Below are 24305 nucleotides of genomic sequence, written 5' to 3'. Positions count from 1 at the left end.
AATTCTTGTAACACTTGCGAATGGGTGGTGCAGACACCAAATAGTTGTACTGGACAATATAAAACAAAAAAATATATTAGAAAAATACGTTCAATGTAGCAAGTCGTCCGAATGAGTATGGTATGTGTATTTTACAGATATCCCCATGATGTGGTTATTGTAAATGTACAGGCTTTATGCTTTGCTACGTTCTTTGGTTACTCACAACAATGGTGCGCTCACTGGCGCTTTTGTTGGTGGACCGTGCAGGCCTACTATAGACGACTTCACTTCAGCTTGCCTTTTACGCATACGTAATTTTTATATCAGGGGCGTAGGCAGAAATTTTTTTCGGGGGGGGGGGGGGGCAGTTCAACCATATTTTATGTATGTTCGTGCGTGCGTTTGTATGTATGCGTGTATAAATACGCATGCAAAATAGAAAATTTTCGGGGGAAGGGGTTTTAAACCCCCCAACCCCCCTCGTCCCCCCTTGGCTACGCCCCTCATTGATTTATAATACCGATATATAATGTCAAGCATTGCTCTAACAAAACACATTGTAGTAAGCTAACCGGTACAACGAAGTGATTATAACTCTTTGTGAAATTCTAAGAGGAACACCGACACTGGAAATATCGTTCTAACGAAACAAAATTAATTCTTCACGTAGATGTAAAAGAAAGTCTTCTTCATTAGAAATGAGTAGTGGAAGTATGGGACATTTATTGACGACGATAGTCAGGCCCAGTGGGTGGGTCCCTCAATCCAGGAGGTCGCGAGATAGATCGGAGATCGCGATTGGATTATGTGGCAGGCCGCGCAATGAGTATAGGACAGGTAACCGCGGTGGTCTATAAACGAAATGGAATGGATAGCCAAAAAAGGAAAATGCAGCCGAGAATTGCGAATGGTTAGCTGGGGTGAAGAAGTTAAGAAATTTGTCGGGATAAAATTGAATAATCTCGCACGGGGCAGATTAAACTGGAGATAGTTGGCAGAGGCCTTCATACTGCAGTGGACATCAAAATAGACTGATCATGATGATAATAAAGTCGGCGATGAAATAGGATTCGTTATCTTGAGCAGGTTTGGCCGAAGTCTGCTGATGATGCACGACACTGCTTGTTAGAGTCATCAGCTTTTAACGCTGTCGCCTATACACACCCATGGAAACGAGCCAAAACGATCGATATGCTAAGACGGGAGTTGCATAATCGCCCTGAACTTGGCCGCGACCTGCAGACGCTAGTGCTGTCGTGCGGATAGTGTGTTATAAGGTATTTGTTTGTTTTAGACGACATAGAATCTCTAAAAATATTCTGAACGTTGTCTTTGTCATGTCGCACAACGTAGTCTGAGCTAGGTTACTACAAGTGGCGGAAATTTCTTGCAGGAAACAATAAAATGCGCATACGTGAGTAATTCATCGAAATTCTCTAGTGAATTTTCTATTCATTGCAATAGAGCACACATTGCAATTGATGAATCGTAGCCGCCGAGTCTGCAAGACATCGGACCAGAGGGCAGTGCCGATTTTGAGACATACGCCATTTGTCTTGAGGTAACTATGCACTGTTCCAATAACCTTTACTTCCCCTTTTTTTTTTTACATAGCGCCGTTTCGTACGTCGAAACACAAAAGTAACTTTAACGCATGTGTATTTCAGGAATGCACGTGTAGAAACTGGTGTCAGCCGGAAAATTCGGTGAACGTGGATACCCTTTGCGAATCAGCGTTCTACAATGTGAATTTCTCGATTTGTAGTAAAGTAGGCACTTTGTAAGATAATTAGGGAACATTTGTTTCTCACTCGACTCCGATTTGTATTTTGTTGCGATTTGTATTTGTCGATTGAAGCTGGCCGCTTCAAGCGTTGTCTCATTTTCGTGTAAGAGGACGTTGCAATCCGCACTGAAATGTGAGAATTATCGTCGAAAGTCTGATATGCATATGCATGCTATGGTGAGCTTTTGATCTCTCCTCCTGGAAAAATATATAACTGTTCTCTTGTTAAACAAGCAGTGATTATCTTTACTACGTAATATCACTCAAAGGGTGAATCCACCCCTCCCCCTTAAATTTAAACGATGGAAGGGATTTATTTACAAGGTGAGAGATGCGGTGCAGCGCAAGGGACGGGACAGTCAACCCACAATGGCTCGCTGCTTGCGCGCACTTCTACCTACCGTTCTTCTTGGCTCCGTTGTGCAGCGTGAGAAATTTAGAGTAGATCCTCGTACGCGCATCGCATGCAAGGAATCAATGGAGCTGGCCTTCTTTCCAATCGCGTAAGCTCGCGGAAGTACTTAAATAGAACACACTCATACCTATAGAACATGAAGGTGAGTGTAGAAGAAAGTGCTCCATGTGTTCTCGAGCCTGTTCACATGAGCGTGCAACACTCTTCTTTTCGATTATTCTATACAGGAAGCTCTTTGTATAAGCAATGCCAAGTGGAAGCCTATCTGTCAGCGTTTCCACAGATCGGCCATAGCTTTAACTGGAATTTTAAATTCTATGTTAGAATCAATGCTACATAATTGGGAGTCCGGCTCTCCGTTTACAAACGAAATTTCCTTGGACAATCGAGCGCGCAGCTTCTTCAGCAAACATCGCGCATCGCTCGCCGCTGATCCTCGTAAGAAGCTTTTGCAAAAACCACATGGTTTCGATAAATGACCACTATGGATAGCAGAAATTTTGGGCCCATGACCAAGAGAAAATTTTCGAAACATTGCTGCGTGCGCATTAGAGCCATTTTTGGAGGAATGAGAAATATCACAAAGGTACTAAACCATGGAGATAAGAATATTGATGGCATTGTTATCATTAACCGTTATTCATGGCTCGTGTTTGTGCAGCATTTGTCTTACCCCCCCCCCCCCCCCCCATGTCTGCGCCAATGATTAACTGCTGCTCGACCTGCTGTGCGAATTTACAGCCAGGGTTCCTTAAATAGAACAGATTCAGACAGCCACTCATTCTTTATATACATCTAAAATAATGTCACGCTTATAGCCTACGAATCACCCGTGACTTACTTTTATCCCTTAATATAGCTGACCTTTGCTGCGGTAAGCCTGTGAGAAGAATATGGCGTCTTAACACCGTAAAAGCAACGTTATAGAAACGAAGCTATGAGAGCGATATTTACAAAGAAGGCTGCGCAGAAACAGAAGTTCGATTCAATCTGTTCATCATTACGTGGATGCCGAAATTCACAGATGGAAAGACCCGTGATTTAGTCAATAGCTTTCTTCAAGTGTCTCGAAATACTTTACGGAACGCTCGGCAGAGTTGTGTGATCACTGCGAACTTTGACATGAGCTGAACGTTGTGGTTTGAAACCTTTCAAGGACTACTTGAACACTTACAACGGGGGCGAAATTTTCCAAGGTTGCTTTGGTAATGGTTAGGTAAAAAAGAATTTATCTCATTCGATCTCAGTTCACGTCACAATGCCATTAGAGCCGAATGGTTAGCCACACATGACAGCGTTCGGGCAAAAGTGGCCTTGACGTGAGTGTGCGATTCTTATCTGAAGTAGGCCTATCGTAGTCCGCATGATAAACATTTAGACCGGCACTCCTACACTCAAGGAAGTTTCTGAACTCGAAATGCAAATAGACACCTCTTTTTAACGAAACAGAGTGCCGAAGTGAGTCCTCCTTCAGAGAATCCGGTTTTCACAAACCTTCCTAGTGTAAATCATGCATGATGACACAAAGAGACGCGAGCAAAAACACAAGAACGCGCGCATGCGCACTCCTTCCAGAGGGACATCCGTGTTCTCGCAGAAAGTTGGGGCCACTTGCATCTTGAGGAGCAACAGATGCCCGCTGCGCAACAGGAAGGGGCGTGGTCACGTAGAAACTACCGAGGAACGTCAGCAGGCGCTAAACCAAAGGAAATGACCGCGCGACGATGAACAGCGGTACTTTGGACACTCTTCATTCATTTTAGAAGTTAAGGGGAAATATCTTCATGCACTCAAAGATGCATAAACGACTTGTTTCCCGAGAAGTCATTTTTGTGCCGTTGGTAGAACAGAATTCCAGGCATGCCGATTTGTAAACGATGCTCGAGCTCATTCGTCTCATTCGCACGGCGAGTACACCGTTTCCGAGAATACCGGGCATTGTTGTCACGGGAAGATGTTGCATATCACAATGCATTTCGTCGTACTTTTCGCCCGTCCCGGGCTTCGGCTAACTTCAGTTCGATGCATCACGCCAATTTTCATTTGTGCTGCCGCTAATGTGCAGGTCTTCTGATGAGCGAACTTCCGCGAAAGGCATCCACTGAATTTGTTTCATTACGTGTAAACGCGAAAGCTCTCCGGACAATTCTAGATGCCATCTGCGGCTTGACACTCTGGTTTGATCCGTAGTTCCTTACACGAAGGGTCCTCCCGCATCGGAATATAAGCATGAGTGGTAAAGGTCTCACATCACCTTTAAAGCGATGTTGTATATTGCAATGGGATGTTTTCCGTTTGTCCGTTAGTGCGCAGATGCGTGCCACAAAAATTGTCCAAATCCCGCTACTCACCGCATGGTCCACTAGTATTGAAGAAGGGAACACATGAACGGGCGGACAAACGTAATATCGTGCACGATACGCCAAGCGCGTGCATGCGGCAAGCCATAAGAGAAGGCGCATGGCGCGGCAAAAAGGTGCACGCTGCTCAAATTGAATACTTCCAAGGCGCATACGATACTCTCAAAAGGGACTTTTGTGCAACTTTACGTACATTTGTGTACTTTTCTGCACCATTACGTACATTTTCGGATATAGCTGCAGGGTGGGTGATCGTCTAACAGGTTTGTTATGGCATGATTCTCTATGGATTTATTTAAGACCATTTTGTCACTGACTACCATACTATATAGGGGCGTGCTTGTGTGACAGTATTACCACGCAGAACCACGTTACGGAAGTGGAAAAGGGCGTTTTCTATTGTAAGAGTATGAGTGTTTACGTGATAGCAAACCAAAATAGGATACGAGTTTCTGCAAAGAAAATGACGTCAGAGAACTCCTACTCGACCACACGTAAACCGATTCCTTTAATAAAATGATACGTACAGTATTAATTCTGAGACTTTAAAGTGCCGAAACCGACTTGGTCATGAGCCATGGCGCACGCGGTAGTGGAAGGATACGGATCAAGTTTTACCACTAGGCGCTCTTTAGCGGACGCCTAAATCTAAGTACACGGGGCCTTGAGCTTTCTGTCCCGATCAAACTGACTTCGCCGTGGCCAGGAATAAAACTTTTGCCCTCGCACTTAGCAGTGTGGCACCATATCCGCTGACCCACCACTTCCGTTGTTATAGACACTTGCTGGCCGGCAAATCACTTCAGCTGAAGGCCGCAAGGTTGAAAAAGTTCATAAGAGAGAAGTGCTGTCATCCTTTTTTTTTTGTAGCGCGAAGGCCTTCGTCGTCTGCGACTGCCTCTGCGAAGATTTGTTTTCCTTCTGTGGCTTATAGCTGAGCGGAGATGGTATTCCACGGCAAAGACGAGGAGAAATTGAACTAATTATCTAAAGTGGCTCCACAACCCGTTTCTAATTGTTTAAAGGGACACTAAAGAGAAACAATGAATCGGCTTACATCGATAAATTTTGCTGTGACAACTCTAATGTCGTTAATTTTGTCATCACAGCTTTATTGATAGAAGAGAAAATCAAATTCAAAGTTTCATTTTTAAATTTCGCCCCGAAATCTCCCCGCGGGACGTCACGAATTTCAAAGTGTATTTACCGTATTTTGGCGCCATCGGCTCAACAAAACTACTCCAAACTCGGTATGTTAAGTCTACGGCCCCCTCAAAGGATAATGTACTTCATTTTTACCGATTAGGAGCTACGTAGCCCCTGGTACGCGCCGTCAAAACATGTGACGTCACGGCGAATGGTGCGGAAACTTCAAGGTGGCGTCGCCACCCACATTTTGTTTTTGCGCGTTTTCTCGCTTACTAAGCGTCTTCTCGCAGCAAGCGTGGTGTTTTTGGTATCGTAAAAGAGTACTTTACTATTATGAGAAAAATCGTTTTGCTCTTTAGTGTCCCTTTAAGGACACGTAAAGGACGAGACGTTGGAACACTTATTACTCTAACGTATACGCAGAGCGTAATGTCAGATTATGTACACTATAAAGTCGCAGCGATCCCTAACTACCGGTTTCATGTGTGCAGACGCGTTTCGAAGCTTTGATCACAACAATGACCGATTTATCTTGTGTACCTCACTCAATGACGTAACTCCTGATAAAGACGAGAAAGACTTAGCGCGTCATAAGTCCGATACGGACGCAACCAGAACGTTGTTGGCCTCCGGGCTCCAATAACGACAGAACTTGCATACTATTCACCAATGGCATTGTCGTGACGTCACAATCCCAGCCTACTTGAACCCTCGAACTGCAGCACGGTGGCTCTCAATCACGTCAGCGTAAGCCATCTATACCGAAAGGGCTAGTGACGCCTGCCAAGATTTTAGCGAGGCACATTATAGCCGGGAAAATACGGCACTCGTGAGTTCAGACCGACTCTTGCTTCGCGTTTCACCGATGGCTCCACTGGAGAGCACTTCAGCTGCGACGTCATGCCGGAGCAAAGAGTGGCCTCGCATTTTAATTGGTAACGCTGGCGAAGAGTACAGCGCAGTCATAACCGACCGCCAATAATAGGGCTTGCGAAGGCACGCCCGCACAAGGGTGCGAACAGTTTTCTTTTTTTTTTCTTGCTTCGTGAAGTCAGCGACGCCCAGTTTTGCCTTAAGGCGTCTCTGTTCTTTTGGGATAGCTGTTTGCCTACCAACGAGACATCACGATTTCCATCTCCGAGTCTCATTATTGAACAGGCGTCGCCGAACTCCTGTAAACGTCTGCACATTGAGGACGACTATTACGAGAGAGCACGGAGGGTGCGGACGACAAAGGAAGCGCGTTTATTCGTTGTCTGCATTGTATCTGTAGAGGACACACACTATACATCTGCATGACTGGGCTACTCATACGGCCAGAACCTATCGAACGCAGCTCGGAGTGTTGAAATAACAGACCGCAACGGAAGTGCACCTATAATTACAGTCAGCTGCCACACTCGCCACTGCAGGATTTCAGCTAAGTATTGGTTAAGCGGCGACTGCGATTCCACTTACGTGCTGTTTTTGCTATCTTCCAAAGGCAGTTTTGTCGTAATTTTAGCAACAAGGTATAGTTACTTAGCGCGACGACACCTTACTATACACCAACGCGGCATCAGTGGCCAATTTCAAGGCGTTCCGTACACGTTTCCTGTAGGTTAACACTAAACTGTTCTCTTACAGTCCAGTCACTTGTTACTGCTGAATTCGGGGCTGAGTATGCAACGCAGGTACGCTTCATCGTGCGCCGCTATGCAGGGTTTCACTCTCGCAAGCGCAATTTTAAGCTCGCTAAAACGCCAGAGAAAACGAACGTCAGTTCACACTATAATAGTAGAGCCGTGCGGTGGTCAATAGTCTGTGGCCTTACATACATATAGTAGATCTATTTGTGTCAGAAAGGAACTTAATGGGGCTCTGCAACATTTTTCCAGGTAATTGTCGAATGAGTTCATTAAAGGGACACTAAAAACAAGCAATGAATTGGTTTAGATTGATAAAGTGTGCTCGGAGAACTCTTGTGTAGTTTATTTCACCACCATAGGTTTATTATTAGAGGAGAAAACCAAGTTCAAAGTTTCATTTTTAAGTTTCGCGCCGAACTGTGTAATTCTTGACGTAAAAGACTTCAAAGAGCATTTAACGTATTTTTGCGCCACTGGCTCGACGAAATTTCCACAAACTCGTTATGTCATATGTCTGGCCCCCTCAGAGGACAATGTACTTCGATTTAACCGATTAGGAACTACGTAGGCCCAAGCAGGCGCCGTCAAAAATATGTGACGTCACGGCAAATGGTGCGGGAATTCCAAGGTGGCGTCGCCACCTGTATTTTCTCTTTGCGCGTTTTCTCGCTTATTAAGCGTCTTCGCGCAGAAAGCGTCGTGTTTTTGGTATCGTGGAAGACTACTTTACTAATGCGAGAAAAATCGTTTTGCTCTTTAGTGTCCCTTTAAAAGAGCTTACTGCGCTACGAATCGACTGCTGCAAAAAAAAAAAAAAAAAATTAGAATCCGTCATATACAAATGGAGTTACAGATATTTGCCGCACGCTTTAAGCGCTTTCTCTCTCCTTTCGTACCGGCGAGCGCGCTGAGAGCTACGCAGGGAGGGAGATGACAAGGGGGCAAGAAGATTCGTCCCTTCGTCAGGGCGCGTAATTTCCTTGAGCACTTTTGTTTTCTTTTTTTTCTTCGCACGCGCGGCTTACTTTCAGTGCGATCGCGCGTGCGTGCACATGGCGGCATCCCGCGGCGCCCACGGTAACATTGCAGTTCACGATGGTCAAATCAGCCAACGGCCGTGGACTTTGGGTTTATTATGTGGTCATTTGTGTGTACGGCATCATTTGTCGAGAGTAAAGGGAGCGATTTCTAGATGACTTTGACAATTAATTGTAAATTCCAGGCCGTGTGCTGCGCTATGATGTTTGGCTCACATGTTCTCAGGGGCCTCGATTACTGATCGGCAGCGTTTTCTGACCATGCTGAAAAAGTGCAGTGCCCCATTTAAGTGGTTAGAAACGGAGCCGACTCGAAGATGTTAGCCATAGCCATGAGCGTACTCTCCCGTGTGAGCAACAATATCGTTGCCCCCCCCCCCCCTCCTCCACTCCCCCGTCAGTGAACCCGTGTGAAATATTCTGATTTTCATAAAATTCTGGATTGATATTAAGTCAAACGTGTAGTTGTACTTACATATCTTATTTTTCTTGCAAATTTTATACACAGCACTGCAGTGAAGCGCTTTCCTAAGCTGCTACGTAACGCGTAGTTCGATTTACACTCAAACATGCTGCTTTGCGAAATGAAACCAACATGTACGTTTGTGTAAATTCTCGGGACAATTCATAATACCACAAAAAAGAGTTCTTAGATACTTCGGAAATTAAAGAATAGGCTTCATGATTTGAGGAATGCATACCTTATTCATTAAACACACTTTGCTGAAAGCGAACCAGTTATACTATTATGGGTTATTGCAGCTTATAAAACTAACAAAATCACCAGAACCAAAATCTCACTATTACCTGCAATGAAACTAGGGTAATTCAAAAGGCTTCATGGCAGGAAGCATTTCAATTGCTAGGTTTCTAAATTAATAAATCGCCTAAATTTACCTTATTACGGTACTTTATCGAAGAAATCCATCAATATGCCCTATATGTGAATGAAACCACATATGGATTCCAGCGGGCGCCTTTTCGCAGCGGCTGCTGCAAGTTATACAACTGCTTGTTAGTTCTTTGAGCAATATGTTTGAAGTTTGAAGTTTGAAGTTTATTTCTTTCTTTCTGATACAGAAAGAGGAGTAAGAGCTAAAGGCCATATTGCCTGACAGAGGCTCTTACTCCTATGCGCATTCGGCATGCATGTGCGCTGTATACAACGTCAAAAACGCCAACAGTGTGAAACGGTGGAACGTGGTGGGGTCGGTCTTCTTGGAAAAGCAAAAGACGCTACAGAAGCAAAGTGGCGTCCGCGCTGACGGTTTTTTTCTTGATGATTCAAGGGGACTGAAGACGTTAGAATGCCGTACAGAAATTGTGACTAATGTGTCATTCATGGGTACGCGGTCGAATCATCTTTAACATGTACACCTAGGACTATATGTTTTCATCAGGCAACCCAGTAGTAAACGATCACTGAGTTGACCTATACCTTAAACAACTTAAAAAACAACTGAATCAAGCTATACTTTATATGTACCGTAATTTACTACGCAATGCCATGTAACTAAATTCTCAGAAACTAAACACGACGTTCTTGAGCTGTCCTGTAGGCCGTCAACTTGATACATCATAATTTTGCCCCTTTGTACTCTGAAGCTGTCGAATACTAGCTGTTCCTTGATGATCGAAGGGGGAAGATACCGTTCCATCGTCCTAGCAATACTGACGTTTTTGACGTTGTATACAGCAGTATTATCGCATCGCTTCTACAGATGTGTAGTCAACCTGTATTGCTATTGTATAATGTATGCATTCATATGTCTTTCCCACTACTTGTCTGTTCAAAGTGATTTGGATAATGGGTGTTCTATTTTCATCGTTACAATACGTTTTCCTGCACGCCGCACGTGTAACATTGATTTGATATGAAGTGACCAATGTATCTCATATGATGTATCCACCTGTACCTCGGTGCTGAAAGCCAACAGGAGCGGGGACCCTTTGTGGGGCTTTCGTGGGCCTTTGCTCCAGCTGCTCGCTTCTGTCATGGGAGCAAATAAACTCCAACCAACCTCCAGCATGAGACTTTGCGAAATGAAGCCAGCATGAATACGTTTCCCGCTTGCGCCACCATTTCCATAATTTCTTTGGAACTGTACAGGCCTGTTGATCGCCAATAGAATTCAGATATATTGCTTACATGTGCTGTATATGTAACATAATATATTACAAGGAGCGAGCTTGCGCACCCCCGCCTTCGCTTATTAGGAGAGGCCACGTATGCCTGGCATCTCGGTAGTGTTAATAATAATTGTTGGGGTTTAACGGCCCGAAAGCACAACACGATTATGAGAGACGCCGTAGTGTAGGGCTCCGGAAATTTCGACCACCTGGGGTTCTTTAACGTGCACCTAAATCTAAGCACACGGGCCTCAAACATTTTCACCTCCATCGAAAATGATCCACCTTTTTCACCTCGATGAAAAAGATCCCACGACCTGCGGGTCAGCAGTCGAGCGCCATATCCACTTGACTACCGCGGCGGGTATCTCTGTAATGCTGCCTTCGGAGCAAATCGTATTTGTTCCAGTAGTATACGGTGCTCTTTGTAAAGTATGCACTAGAATACGTTACAGTAACTATCATACTGAGCGAAATTTTGTAAAGAAGTTCGAATTACAAAAAAACATGTCACCAATACAGACAAAGCTCCGAGGCCGATTTAAGTTGGACGTTTGAGGCGCAGCAGAAAGGTGAAACACTTGTACCAAACCCCGCGAAGTGAAACACTTGTACGAAATGAAACACTTGTACAAAACCCCGCGGCCTCTTACCCTTCCTGCAATCAAAAATTGCCACCCACTACGGAATGTGCATCACTGGCAGAAGTATCAAAATATAGAGTTGCGCTGAAGCTGCTCGCGCGCGGTGTTTAAGAAATGCGGATGCGACACGACTTGACGTGGCAAGCGAAGACCGTGTGCTTTTTCACAGTGGCAGGAACAACACTGCCGCAAAAGTGCTGTTTCACAACGCTGCCGTAATGATAAAAAACGCAGTTTTTTTTTCAGGGCTTAATGAAAGCACCAGATACGTTTACTTGTGTAGAGACCTGTGGGTGCATCATTATGTAGTATGTACTGCCAAGCGCGCTCATTTCTTCATTTTGACGTGATCGGACTTCACCCACGAAAACCGTTACCAACGCTCGTGGCCGGCTTTGCCGCAATGTTTGGGAAACTTCTCTATTGTTTTAGATTATTCTTCGTGTCTGTTATATCGTTCTTGTTATAAGAGTGAATGGCAAGTGTAACACAATACTAGTAGTATGAGAGTGAAGACGACATTTCAATTCGGTCAGAAATTGCTATTGACATCATGGACTTCATAGCTACTTACATAAAGTTGGTTGAGCAGGCCCAGTAAGCCATTGTGTTAAACAATAATCTTGTTAATTTACTTTTCAAAAGGTCCTCCCCGCAAAAAGAACAGCACCGTGTGCTGGCGTATTATTGATACGTTTATGATATGCATACATAGGCCTGTGAGCTCTCACCTTACTTGTGTGTTAGCGACGCACATGTTTTGCGACGCTCGTCTGTTGGTCCATTAATGCATACTGTATCACTACCGAGAACAGCGCGCGTTCCTGGAATGGTAGAATAATCGAAGCTTCCAACTTCCTCTTCTGACTACGCCCATGATCGCTATACTGAAGGACTATAAGTGCTCTGACTGATGTGTACCAAGTTCGTCCTCCTTCCTTGCATTCTTGTGTATTCAAATACTAATTATAATCTTCGACTGCCTCGACACGTATCCATGCGAATGTTTGTGACGTGCATGCTTTAATTGTTGTTATTTTCTGTTTGCTTCTTAATGACCTTGTTTTTTTTGTTTTTTTTTTCACAGTTGTCATATTGCGCAACCAAACTTGTTCGTGTAAACAGAATCAGTTGCCCGTGCTTTAGAGTAATGAGCCAAAACATCTTTGTCTCGCCGTTTCGTTTGAACCATTGCGAAACCACAAAATAAGCGGGTGTTTTGGCGCGCCTTTTTTTAAAACAGATTCCTGCGCATCCCAAATGGGCCCGGAAATTACGCCATCCGTGTTTCTCGCACGTACACCCGTTTCCTTGGCTTCTTTTGTTGCGCGTTCTGCAAAAACGCTGACCTTGAAAGCACGCACGGAGGCAGTCATTCAGAAAAACGGCTTCGCGCCAGCATAATATTTCGAAGCACGTACGGACACGCGAACCTCGCATGCTTCAGGTCTGTGACGAGAATGAGTGATCGAGGCTTAGTATTGTTTTCGCTACCTACTCATTACCTTAGCTAAGCGAATCACCCCTATACATTGACGCTGGTGCTACTCACAAATACAACGCGGCGTTTACGGACGTAGTATTTCTTTCTTTTTCTTTTTTTTTGATTTTGCTGCAAGAACGACCGAACTCTAACCGAGCAGTCATATCACCAGAATCGTTCGCAAAAAAAGAAAAAAAAATTAGCGCGGCTTGCACTAAGTCACGCAAGGCTGGGTCTCAGCTGAGCTCATGGGCTCGTCTCCGCTTCACTTTTTAACCATCTGTACAGAATGCTCGGGCGGTCATTGAGCGCGTGGCGCTTCATGATGATGATAATTTTCTATCTACGACACACGGCAAACTTCCACTATAACAGCTCTGCTGCAAAAGCGTCCTTGAATACCACAAGCCTGCGATGGAGCATTTAGTGCTGCCCAAAGACATGCGTTACAACACTTGAACCGTGTGTGTTGTTGTCTGCTGCGTATTATCGAAATGGACATTAAAAAATATATTTTTTTAAAGCGAGCGTGTTGTTGTTCTATAACTATTTTCATTCGCTTGGATGAAAAATTTGGTTGCAAGTAGAGAAAAAGCACAAGGCGAACATGAGTTTCGCGACGCAGCCTTGCTGTTTGCACGTCTCTTCTGACGTCACAAATTTTTTTCACCGCTCTTGCGCTGAATACATTTGCCAAATTTTTTTTGGCAGGTTAAATTTTTTTTTGCTCCTTAGGATGAACCGTAGTCCTTGTTTACAAAGTAAATTACGTTAAAGCCGAACAGATTCACCCTACCATAATTGATCACGTCACTGAACTCTGCGATGCCGACATCAGAATGACGTCGGCACTCTGTTTGCGTATTTTCCAATTTCAAGCATCCGCTTACTACAATCGCTACAGTAATCGCCGACGCGTACTTTCCTGGCATATCCTGCCACAAAAAAACTTTTTGTAGTGCCCCTCTAAGTTATATGTTTTAAACACGTTATCACTCACCGTTCGTGGAATTTTAAACGGCGAATCTGTTTAGCAAATCATTCCTTGTGAGTCGATCCAGAAAACTATCATCATCATAAACGGGTATGTGCGGCAGGAATTCAGTAAATCTCACTACGCACAACTTCCACTAAAAAGGAAGACGGCAACGGTTAGCCCCAACAAATGACTGCGAAACGACGGCGGCGAGCCGAAGACCTCGAGTACGCACAGCGAGAGAATACTAGGGAACGGGAAAGGCAGCGGCGGCTGCGAGAAGACCAAGAAGCGATAGAAGGCCTACGCCAACGACGACATGCCGGTAGGACTATGAGAGCTGCGAACGCTTGGTTTCAGCGCGAGTTTGTCTCTGGAGTTTAGACAACCGTGTCGTGTCTGTGGCTGTCTGTGGTTTAACTCGAACCTCTCTGCGCTGAGAATTCAACGTAGAATCAACGTAGAAACAACCTAGCATCACCTAGCTAAAGCCTATAGGAACAACCCACGAATGATCTTGGTGTTCCGCAACGCTCGATATAGTTTGAGAGTACGCTCTGATGATACTGTTCAGAAAACGAACTCGCATCATTCTATGCGATACTATTGTTTAGGGCGCCAGACTGGCTGAGTCGTTCGTAGATGAAAACAAGTGCTTGGAAAGGTGAAATGAGGGTATTTTATACGCTTCGCCGCGCAGTCAACATAGAGGCTTATAGTGCGCTTGGCAACTGTGACAAGGGGATCATTGTTTCATCATTTCATCGTTTGTGCATCAATTCTTCAACATTTTTAATGCAAGTCAATAGGCTGGCGAACGAAATTCCAACAGATTTCCAGGCCTCTGCCTTCAACGCGCGTCGCAATCTGACGTATAATCACTTTTCTTTTCCCTCGTGTGTGTGAGCGTCTCTTGTGTGTGCACTATGAGACGAGGAGGGAGCCGCTGTGTAATACTTTTTAAGCTGCTTGTTGCTGCATTTACCCGCAAGCAACACCCTCGCCCCTTTCTATTGTTCGACTGTAGGCAGAGCATTGATTAAACGACAGACTACATTTAGCGACACGAAGCAACATTTCGGTTGAGACCCACAGTAGTGGCTCACAGAAGCAAGCATGTTTCTGGGCTAGTAGGTACATAGATTCAGCAGTTTTAAAAACTGCCCAAGAGAAGACAGAAAAAGAACAGAAACAATCATAGGAAGCGCTGTGCTGGCGTCTGTGTTCCTGTTTTTGTCCTGAATTCTTTGCTCAGTTTGAAAATTTCGCTCAGCCTACGGAATAAATGAACAAGACGGGTGAACTAAAACACTTCCGTAATCCTAACCACGCGAGTCTGTTGCGCTTCACTAGCGTCAAAAGGCGCCCACCTCGAATGCAGATTGAACTCCATGAATGACATATGCACACAGCAAATGTTGACTTCCTAGTTACGGTGGCGGGTGACTAAGCTGCTTCTGACGTAGTGTTCAGCGTAGCGTACTAAGCGTAGCGTACTAAGCGGTGAGGCTTGTTTGTTATTTTCAGGTAATCTCGAAATCCGTCGACTAAACGAGCGGAAGGACTAAATATGGGCTGTTGAAGAATGCTGTTATCGTTATGGGTCGCTCCATCTCAATAGCTGCGTCCTGTAGTGGCAACCCTCATGAATTTGTTCAGCCAAATAAATTAACCACCTAACCAGCGACTGTAGGCAGGGATCTTCACGGCTTTTTCAGGATTCGATATTTTCAGATCGGGGAGGGAGGGAGGGAGGGAGGGAGGGAGGGAGGGAGGGAGGGAGGGAGGGAGGGGTGTATTAAGATTGAGAATTATAAGTTTTCGAGCTTGCGTTTTCGATACACACCCGTATTTAAATTGTCTCCGCGCATTTCTGGCATCTACGACGTACATAGAAAACGAAAGCAAGGAGGTTTGTGTTCTAGCGCTGGAACTGGAGTTGGCGATATTTGAAACAGCAAGGCCACTTGTATCAGGCTCTCTTTAACATAACCAGTTGGCGGGAGGTATGATTCGCTGGCGTGGCGCACGTGTAGTTTCTCGAGCATATATAGTATGGTGCCCTGGGCGGGCACTGCAATAGGGTCAGTCGGAGTGGTGGGCGGTGAAGCAGAGCAGTGGGCGGTGTTATCACCGCCGCCCACCGTGGAGGAGAACCCTGATTGTAGGACATACTGCGAGTGGGAGGAGTGATTTGGTTGGTTGGTTGATCCTTGTAAACTGGTGTAACCCATCGCGGGGGATCGGCCATGACACGGGCGGTGCCTTGTTATATAAATAAAATGTTTATATTATAAAATTGTTTATAAATACATAACTTTTGGAATAACTCATTAGCTAAATTAAGGAAAGGAAAAGAATAACAAAAAAGAGAAAAATAATGAAGGGAAAAAAGACTGAATTTAGATCACCTTAACATTAAATTCGCTTTGTCTCACGTAGGAAATCAGATGCGGCATTGCAAACGTTCCTGTGGGTAAAACGCAGTACAGTAGCGCCAAAGGAAAGAACCACCGGAAGCGATACATTTAGGCCAATCCTTCGGTGGCGTTCGTCTAGAAGTCTTTGCCTTTGATTGGTAAACAATCTGCATGTTAAGAAGAAATGATGCAGATATTCACTCTCATTGCAATGTAGGCATAAATGTAACTGCACACGACCAGATCTGTGCATATAAAAGTTCAGGGGAAGGGGCGGGGGGGGGCTCGTCATCGTATTCTCGTAATCGATATTTCTGCCTTTCTAGTGGAGCACCATCGATTTTTCCAAGAATAATTGAGCTGATTCATAGCTGTTCGTGAAACAAAGTTTCTCCCTTTCTTCCTTTTCGTTGTGTCGTTCTTCTATTGGCGACACGAGCCTGAGTATTATCAGAAGAAACATAGAAGGTGGAGCACAGGTGCGTAGCTCTTGCATCCCGCTTCACCTGAATACCTAAAAAATGAGAGTGCGAAGGCTAAGGAAGAAAGGCGAAGGTTAGCGGTGCGGTTGGCTAATCTGCACCGGAGGATATGCATGGTAAAGGCCGAAAAGGTCAGGAAAAGTGAAGAGAAAAATAAACCTTGGGCGCACACTTCGCATGTGCCAGCACTTTCAGGTACAGTTCGGGCCAACGACAGCTGTGACCGGAGATTCATAATTCTAGTTTCTGCAGATGAATGGCTGGAACGGTGTCGGTGACGGGACTCCTGCATTTATCTACGCTTAGGCGTAGAGTACGCACCTTACGTGTGCCGCATAACACGAACGACGCCCTCACAGTGCAGTCGATGTGATGATTCTGAAGCATCAGTGAAACGCGTTAGCATAGAGATGTCCGCATTGCAAAGAACGGTGCGTTCATCTGCGTGGTCACTTCAGGGTACTAGGTAGACGTCCTCTGACTATGAGCAATGTGCTTGGACCGTGGCCACGCCCTGACAATCGGAGCGCTGCAGTGAGCGCTCGTCGCCTTTTTTTTTTTTGATTGGACTCAGAGCTGATGAACTGTCTGTAACTAACATTATTACTTCTCGTCATTATACTGTGTTGTTGCCAGAGATAACTCGTGGCCAGTTTGTGTGTGAGGGCATGAAAAATATTTGCGCAGACGTATCCGCTCTTATGTGGATGACCACCCTGTATGTTTTGGACGCTGCCCACAGATATTTTTTTTGTACGCTGGCAATGTGTACATAGTTCTTTGGATTCTTTGTTCTTTTTTTGTTCTTAATTCGTAATAATTTTATGATACCCGTATAGACAGCGATAATTTAGCTCATTTTCTCATGTCTCAACATCTAAATAACAAAAATTATAACACCCTTAAAAACGTAGCTAACTTACAAGTATAATACCTTGTTTCAATGGTTTTCTGTAAGGAAGCTGTGTAAGTGTTTGTTATAAATTCAAATGTTTATATTAATTTTTCCAGTGACTGTATTGTGCAGCTCCTTCACCTTCGTTTCTGTGTGTCGATGTAAATAATAATATAATAATAATAATAATAATAATAATAATAATAATAATAATAATAATAATAATAATAATAATAATAATAATAATGCGTGAGCGCTTCGTTGGGACTACCGTATTACAGACGATGTCTTCAAGGCCGCAACGATGGCAATTTCAGCATTCACGTGCTGTACAACGCGGGGCCACTCACCTGTCCTGAGGAAGGAGAAGGCGCAGAGTGCAGTCCAGATTACGAGCCGGGTCCACATCGCGGGCTCCATGTCTTCGGCACCTGTGCGCACTACCTTTGTCCCCTGCTTCAACTGGATTACACAGCTGCCTTAGAAAAATGAAGGAGGACTCGCACCACTCCTCCGCAAATCTCCTAGGGTCGTTCAATTCAGCGGCTCTCGTCGCACGTGCTAGGAATGTGCAGGAATGTTTGAGACTTTTTCCTCGGTGCGAAGTGGTGTGTGTTGTCTCGCGGAAAGCTTCGCTGCAAGCAATGCTTCGAGTGCGTTCGAGCTCGCGCACGCGACGACTATTGGCGCGACGCTCGTTGCGGTTGCCTATATGGGCGTGAAAAGTGAAAAAAAAAAAAAGAAATGGAGGGGAGAGGTCCGCTGATGACGTCCTTTGGTTCTGTCGGTGGTGCGCGCACCTTATTACCGGTGCGGCCTTCGACCAGCGTTGCTGGTAAGGTGGCTGTGCGTGCATGATCCTGGCTGCTCGCCACAGATGGGGCAAGAATTTCGACAAGGTGCTTTTGGACGAACGAAGACATTTAACAATGGCGTTGCTTCCGGTTGTACGGTAACAGCGTGAGGCGTAATTCGCACGACAATGCTAAATAGATCCATGGGAACACGATGCCATCATGCTCATTGTCATGCTTTTTTTCCCATTTATGAACGCTTACATTTCTTTTTGTTGCTTTTTTTCCCGTCTGATCCCTCTTCTAATGGGTCTGTTCGAGAAAGCAGCATGTGCTACTGTGCACAAAACGAAATAAAAAAACAAAAAACCAAACGTTCACAGCAGCACAACGACCTAGTCTATGTACTACCAGTTATTTCAGTCTGTACGTCAGCTAGCTGACAGAGGTAACTGGCATTTGTCTAAATAATTGTAAATTTTATTCAATTCCTTTCAAAATTTCACTTTCTTTTTCACTCCAGTTGTCCTGTACTTCGTTCGGACAGTCGTGGCAGAAAAGCGGCACACAAATTAGTTCAACATCGAGACTACACACATGCTCATTCGAAAATCGAACACGAGCATGGGATGGACTAGATACGGGGTCTCAAACACGCGGCGCGCGGGCCGCATGTGGCCTGCAGACTTCTCGCTATCGGCGCGGCCCGCACGTAAATATATATATATATATAATATATATATATATATATATATATATATATATATATATATATATATATATATATATATATATATATATATATATATATATATATATATATGTGTGTGTGTGTGTGTGTGTGTGTTCACACATAACCGTGAAACAAGAACGCTATATTTCGGAATCAAATGCCAGGTTGTATTATTTTAGAGGTCGGCATGGACATGCTGTTGGAATCCTGGTGCCGAATCCCTTTCAGAAATCACCCATATATACGAATGAGCGAAAGAAGGGAATTTTAAGAGATCGAATCTTTTTTGATACAAGCTTAATGAAAACCAGCAGATAACGAAGCTAAGGAAGGCATAGAGGAAGTTATTTGCAAGACTAGTATTCGCGTTCTGCAAGCAGTGCAAGCTCAAGCTCTCAGAGCGTGCCTTGGTTTGCCCAGGTGTACGTCAACGAAGACAACTAGTGCCATCGCTCGTTACCATCCAGTGCAAACTCACATTACGGTGGAAGTCCTGAGAGCGCATGTCAGACATTTTGCAGTTATTCAACGGTATTGTAGTAATTATGGCATAAATTAAAGTCGACGAAAAGACAACGGGTCAGACAAGTTGTCTGACCCGAAGGTCCCGCGACCTTCGGGTCAGCAATCGAGCACCATAACCACTAGACCACCGCGGCGGGTCGGAGGAAAAGAAGATAGGAGGCAAGAAAGAGGAAAGGGAGTCGGAAATACACAGATGACAGAAACGTGGTAAAAAATAATTAGGAACACGGAAAAAAATGTATATAAACGAAGGCTCAATTTGTTTTGTTCACGAATGTTAGGGGTGCTCAAAGGGGCCTGGCGACGTCGAGAAGCACACACCTTCGGATCCAGGCAATCATCCAGGGAAGAACACTTAAGTCCCATCAGTCTATATTGCTTAATTAGCAATACCCGCTGCTAGAGAATGCGGCGCACTCCAAAGCGAGGTGTTCAAGTCTCCCAAGGGAGCCACGAGACGAACAAAAAATTACACCATCTCACGCTTAAAGGGATCATGAGGCGATGCGAAGCAGCGTTTCAGCATGTCGAGCCCGCGTTTCATCCGTAGCAGTTTCCCGCCGACGTTGCCGTTTGCGCTGGGCTTCCCTAGCCAGGAGCTCGGGGTCCGCTTGCCGACGTTTACGTTGCGCTTCGGCGCGTCGAGCCTTCCGCTGCTCCGCGATCTCGGCAGGCGTTAAGGTATTACTGCAACTGGCGCCGACGTTGACGTTGGAACTCATGACACCGGCGCAGTGGCTGAGCGTGTGTACGACCTAACGCGAGCATTTTATCTAGACGAGGAGTGGGAGTGGAGAGGGTGAGAGGGGAAGTGGAGAGGAGGTGTGTGCAGAGGGTTTGCGCATGCGCAGTAAGGTTGGTCACGCCGCACACTACCACCACCACCACAACCGGATTGAACTCCGCCATAAGATGCTTCGCATCTAAAAAAGAGTGTCCACACGTCCTCGACGGTGTTAGCGTTCGCGCACCAACACAGAATCAACCCTCATGCACGGCCACTCTATTAAAAAAAGAAGTGCGGCCCGTTGCGCTTCCAGAAAATAGCTGGAGTTGCCTAGTTTAACCTATTGCCGCTGAGGCGGCTCGCACCAAGGTAACTTTAAGAACGCACGAGTGACTCTGTGTTCCGGGTTTTCTTGAGGAGCCTCAAACTTTTGGCAAATATTATTTGGAATGATGTCATCTACACACCTCTGGACGCCCTATTTTCTTCGAAAACAATCAGTGTCACATGGAAATTCGTGGTACCCGACGTTGATATCCTTTACTGTTGTTCAAAGACACCATAAAACGCAGCGGCTCCTCGGCATGCCCATATAAGGCGGGATACAACTTCTCGCGCACGCTGCCGCTACCCTGTCTTTTTTTTTTCTCTAAATGCGCGTGGCTCTACGTCTATTAGCGCTACCGTGAACGGAACTGTCAACACAGAGTTCACGCTTGTGTCCCTGTGTTTCAGCGCAACGCAACAGGCCGAACCTCTTTTTTTTCCGAGCGGCCGTGCCTTATGTAAGAGTGCTTTATATAAGACCGAAAACACGGGGAGGGAAGGATCCGTGCGTGACACGATGCTCTGGGTGCTGGTTTTGGAGTTGTCGGCGGATCAGCAGGCGTTCTCAGATATGCACGGAATTTATGGGAACTCACACTTATTGTGAGCACTAGTTGACGCGAGGCGATCAGCCTCTTCACTTCCACGAATGCCCACGCGTGAAGGTATCGAATGGGCAATGAGGGACACCCAAGTAAACTTGTCAGCAGATTCTATGGTATTGCATCGTATGGTGCGTTTATTAAGGTGAAAGCCTTAGATGCCTCATGAAACGCGAAAATTCAACGTCGTCGGCGGCGGCACCAACATGAGTGTTCCAAAAATATCATCCACGTGTGGCCTCACCGTATGATGTAATCATGGTGTCACAAATCGACAAAATTTGTGACGTAATCACGGCGTCATTATGACGTCGCATAACGTGATGTCACCTGATGGTGTCATCATGTGGCATCATCGAATGGCCAAAGATGGCCGGTCACGGAGACAGTGCAAACCAGGTAAGGTGCTGAAAGCCTTATTGCCTCCGATCCTGTCCTGGATCAAAACGGCAAGTTTTGATCCCTGTCCTGGAGGCCGCGCAAAATCCCGTTAGGCGCAGAAAGCTTTCAGGCGGGGGCGGGGGAGGATCAGTATATCGAGGGAGAAGAAAAAGAATATGGTTTCCGCTTTTGAATCGTCTTAGGTGAATGTATAATGAACTCTGTGAGTTTCCTTTTCTGAACAGTCTGCTAAGCGCAGTGAGGGAGCCTGTAAGGATGACGATCTTCGATTTTCTTAATCCTTCAGGCACGTATATCCGAGCAACATCAATCGCTGCCACTCCCGCTGTAATTGACGAGGAAGGATGAGGCATTCGAAACACCCGTCTGATGTCAGTCGAAGGGCAAAGAAATATACAGAAGTGTCTCGGCCGTCACCACTTACACATGCGTCGGCAAATACTTTAAGATAATGTAGAATCTTTTCAAATAAATGCAACTGGGTCAAGTGAAGTGGTACCTAAAGAGGCTGGTCATATATTTTCTGTATTTCTGAAAGTGAAAGATAAACGGGGAAGATGCATTTCTTGTTTCCTTTCACAGTGATCAAAAGAAGCAATGTCTTTCAAGCAGTCAGCAATGTCAATAAATATTGCTGCCAGTTTCCCATGCGAGAGAACTGGCGCTGAGTTCGCCGATCGTTAGGTGCTTTGCCATCTGATGCTCGGTGCAAACGTTGGATATGGTGTAACACTTTCTGGTTTGCTTGAAGATTCAGGGGCAACTGGTGTACCTCAGTGAGTAATGGAACAGATTGCACCTCACGAGACAAGCTAAGCATGACATGGCCGGAGGGCCACAAAATGGACCCGTTCCGATTGAGACTTCAAACTAGGCAGCAAGTTTTAATCTGCTTAATGAAAAAGGCACTCTGAATATGTGATTTTCCCGGACGTGCAACAATCGATTTCAATTCGGTTCCACATATTCCGATTGATTTTGCACTTACGACTGCGAGCTTTTTTTTCTTCAAAAATTAAACTGGTCAACATTTCACACACTGCTGTTTATTATTAGCAATCGAAGAATTTCGGATTTCACTGCAAGGAGCAATTGGAAGAAATTTTGTGCTTTTTGTTGCTTTTTAATGCGAGTCTCGCACAGAGTGTTCAGGCTGCTTGGTGGGGTACAGTTTTCGCACACAGTTATTGCTCAGCCTGTGTCACTAACATAAGTAGTTGTTAACTTAGTTATTTTCCTGTGATCATGAAATACGCTTACAAAATGCGGACCACAATGTAATCGCTACGGCCAACAGCTCCATTTTGTTTTATTCTTACACAGTGACTGTGTTACGTGATATTCATAATGAAATTCCTCAATCAATGCGCAAGCTTTGCACTCAGACAAGGCGGCGCTGCTCAGAGGTGGTATTCTTGGTGTAAAGATGAACACATTCACTGTCCACCACCGCCGTGTGAATCAGCCAAATACACGGTATGAAGAAAATTAATGCAGTCTCGTTTGTACCCAGCTGCAGGAGCCCAGCTGCATAATTAAGAGCTAATGAAACTGGGCTCATGTTTTGCCAGCCACGTCACATGGAAGGTTCATCGTCGTGTCTGGCCTTCATTGCTTACGCGCTAAATTACCACATTTCGTCACACACCTGGTCAACAATACAATAACATACCTCAAGATAGATGCCCATTACAATAATAAAAGAAAATTTACTTTTCTTTGATTTTGATACTCGTCAGTTATGTAATTAGACGCATGTTACTATCCCGGAAGAGAAAAGCTGATGAATAAACTATCGTTGTTTATGTATTTACGAACGTTACTTGTTTGAGAAAATTGAGTCCTGCCCGAGGACCGTAAGCTGCTTCGGACATTTAAAGGGGTACTGACGCCCCATTTCGCGGCCGAGATAGCCTACGGGATCGATTCCCGTAGAGATTCGTAAATCATCTGCAAAATATTAACAGCGAAGATATCTTGGAAGGTATTTTATATGAATATTGAAATTCGTGTGCACGATCGAGCGCTATACGCCGCAGCTCGCGCCATTGACGCATTTGAAAGTGACTCGACGGTGACCCGCCTACTTCTCCGATGTCACCGCGCTGCTGCCGGTACAACAAGTTATGATGATGTCATGGTCGCCATTTCTCTTTTGTCGCGCTTTCACCAGCAGACTACTTCTCGGCGGCAGCCGCAAGTCCGTGGGCGCGGCGCACGCGTTGAAAGTTTTTTGTTTGGCAACACTGCTTTACCGTTTCCTGTTCGAAAGGACCTCTTGACTTCCTTGTGCTGTCTGGGCTGCGGACCGCGCGGAAGTGCGCCACAATTGTGTGTGCTGACGTGGTCGAGCGTTGCACACGCTAGGTGGCGATAGTTGCACCCGGCGGCTTGTAGTTTACGAGGCTTTCGCAAACCGAAACTGGGACTGGTCGGTGATGAGGAGTCTATAAATAATTATCTGTCACGCGCTGCAGCAAACGATGTGCTATGTTGTCACTAAAAGACCCCCAGCAACATATTGCAGAAAAAAAAAAAAAACGCGGCGCCACAATTTTTGCGTCGGTGCCCCTTTAAGATAGCATGTTTATAGTAAAACTACTGATACTTCAACTTTGCAGGCACTGTACGCTTGAAGGTACTAAAACCACAGTTGCCCGGGACAAGCGATGAAAGGCGGGCTAGCTGGTACGTGTTTTTAAAGAAGGAGTAAACAGCGCAGGTACCGGACGAAGCGAAAGAAACGCACGAGGCCGCTTCGCCCCGTATCCGCGCTGTTCATTCCTTCTTTAAAAAGATGCACAGGGT

At 45.2% G+C, this 24305-nt stretch overlaps 1 protein-coding gene across 1 annotated transcript in view; it reads right to left on the bottom strand.

Moving 5' to 3' along the window:
• The window catches only part of LOC119399590 (uncharacterized), a 46151-nt gene extending 28085 nt beyond the window's left edge, over positions 1 to 18066 (bottom strand). Inside the window, exon 1 of the mRNA XM_037666394.2 lies at positions 17738 to 18066. Coding sequence (XP_037522322.1) covers positions 17738 to 17807 — 70 coding nt within the window. The 5' untranslated portion in view covers positions 17808 to 18066. The remainder of the gene's footprint in view (positions 1 to 17737) is intronic.
• Between the last annotated feature and the right edge of the window lie 6239 nt (positions 18067 to 24305).

The sequence above is a fragment of the Rhipicephalus sanguineus genome, chromosome 7, assembly GCF_013339695.2.
Source record: "Rhipicephalus sanguineus isolate Rsan-2018 chromosome 7, BIME_Rsan_1.4, whole genome shotgun sequence".
NCBI classification, from domain to species: domain Eukaryota; kingdom Metazoa; phylum Arthropoda; class Arachnida; order Ixodida; family Ixodidae; genus Rhipicephalus; species Rhipicephalus sanguineus.
This window is presented reverse-complemented; position numbering and strand designations above follow the sequence as displayed.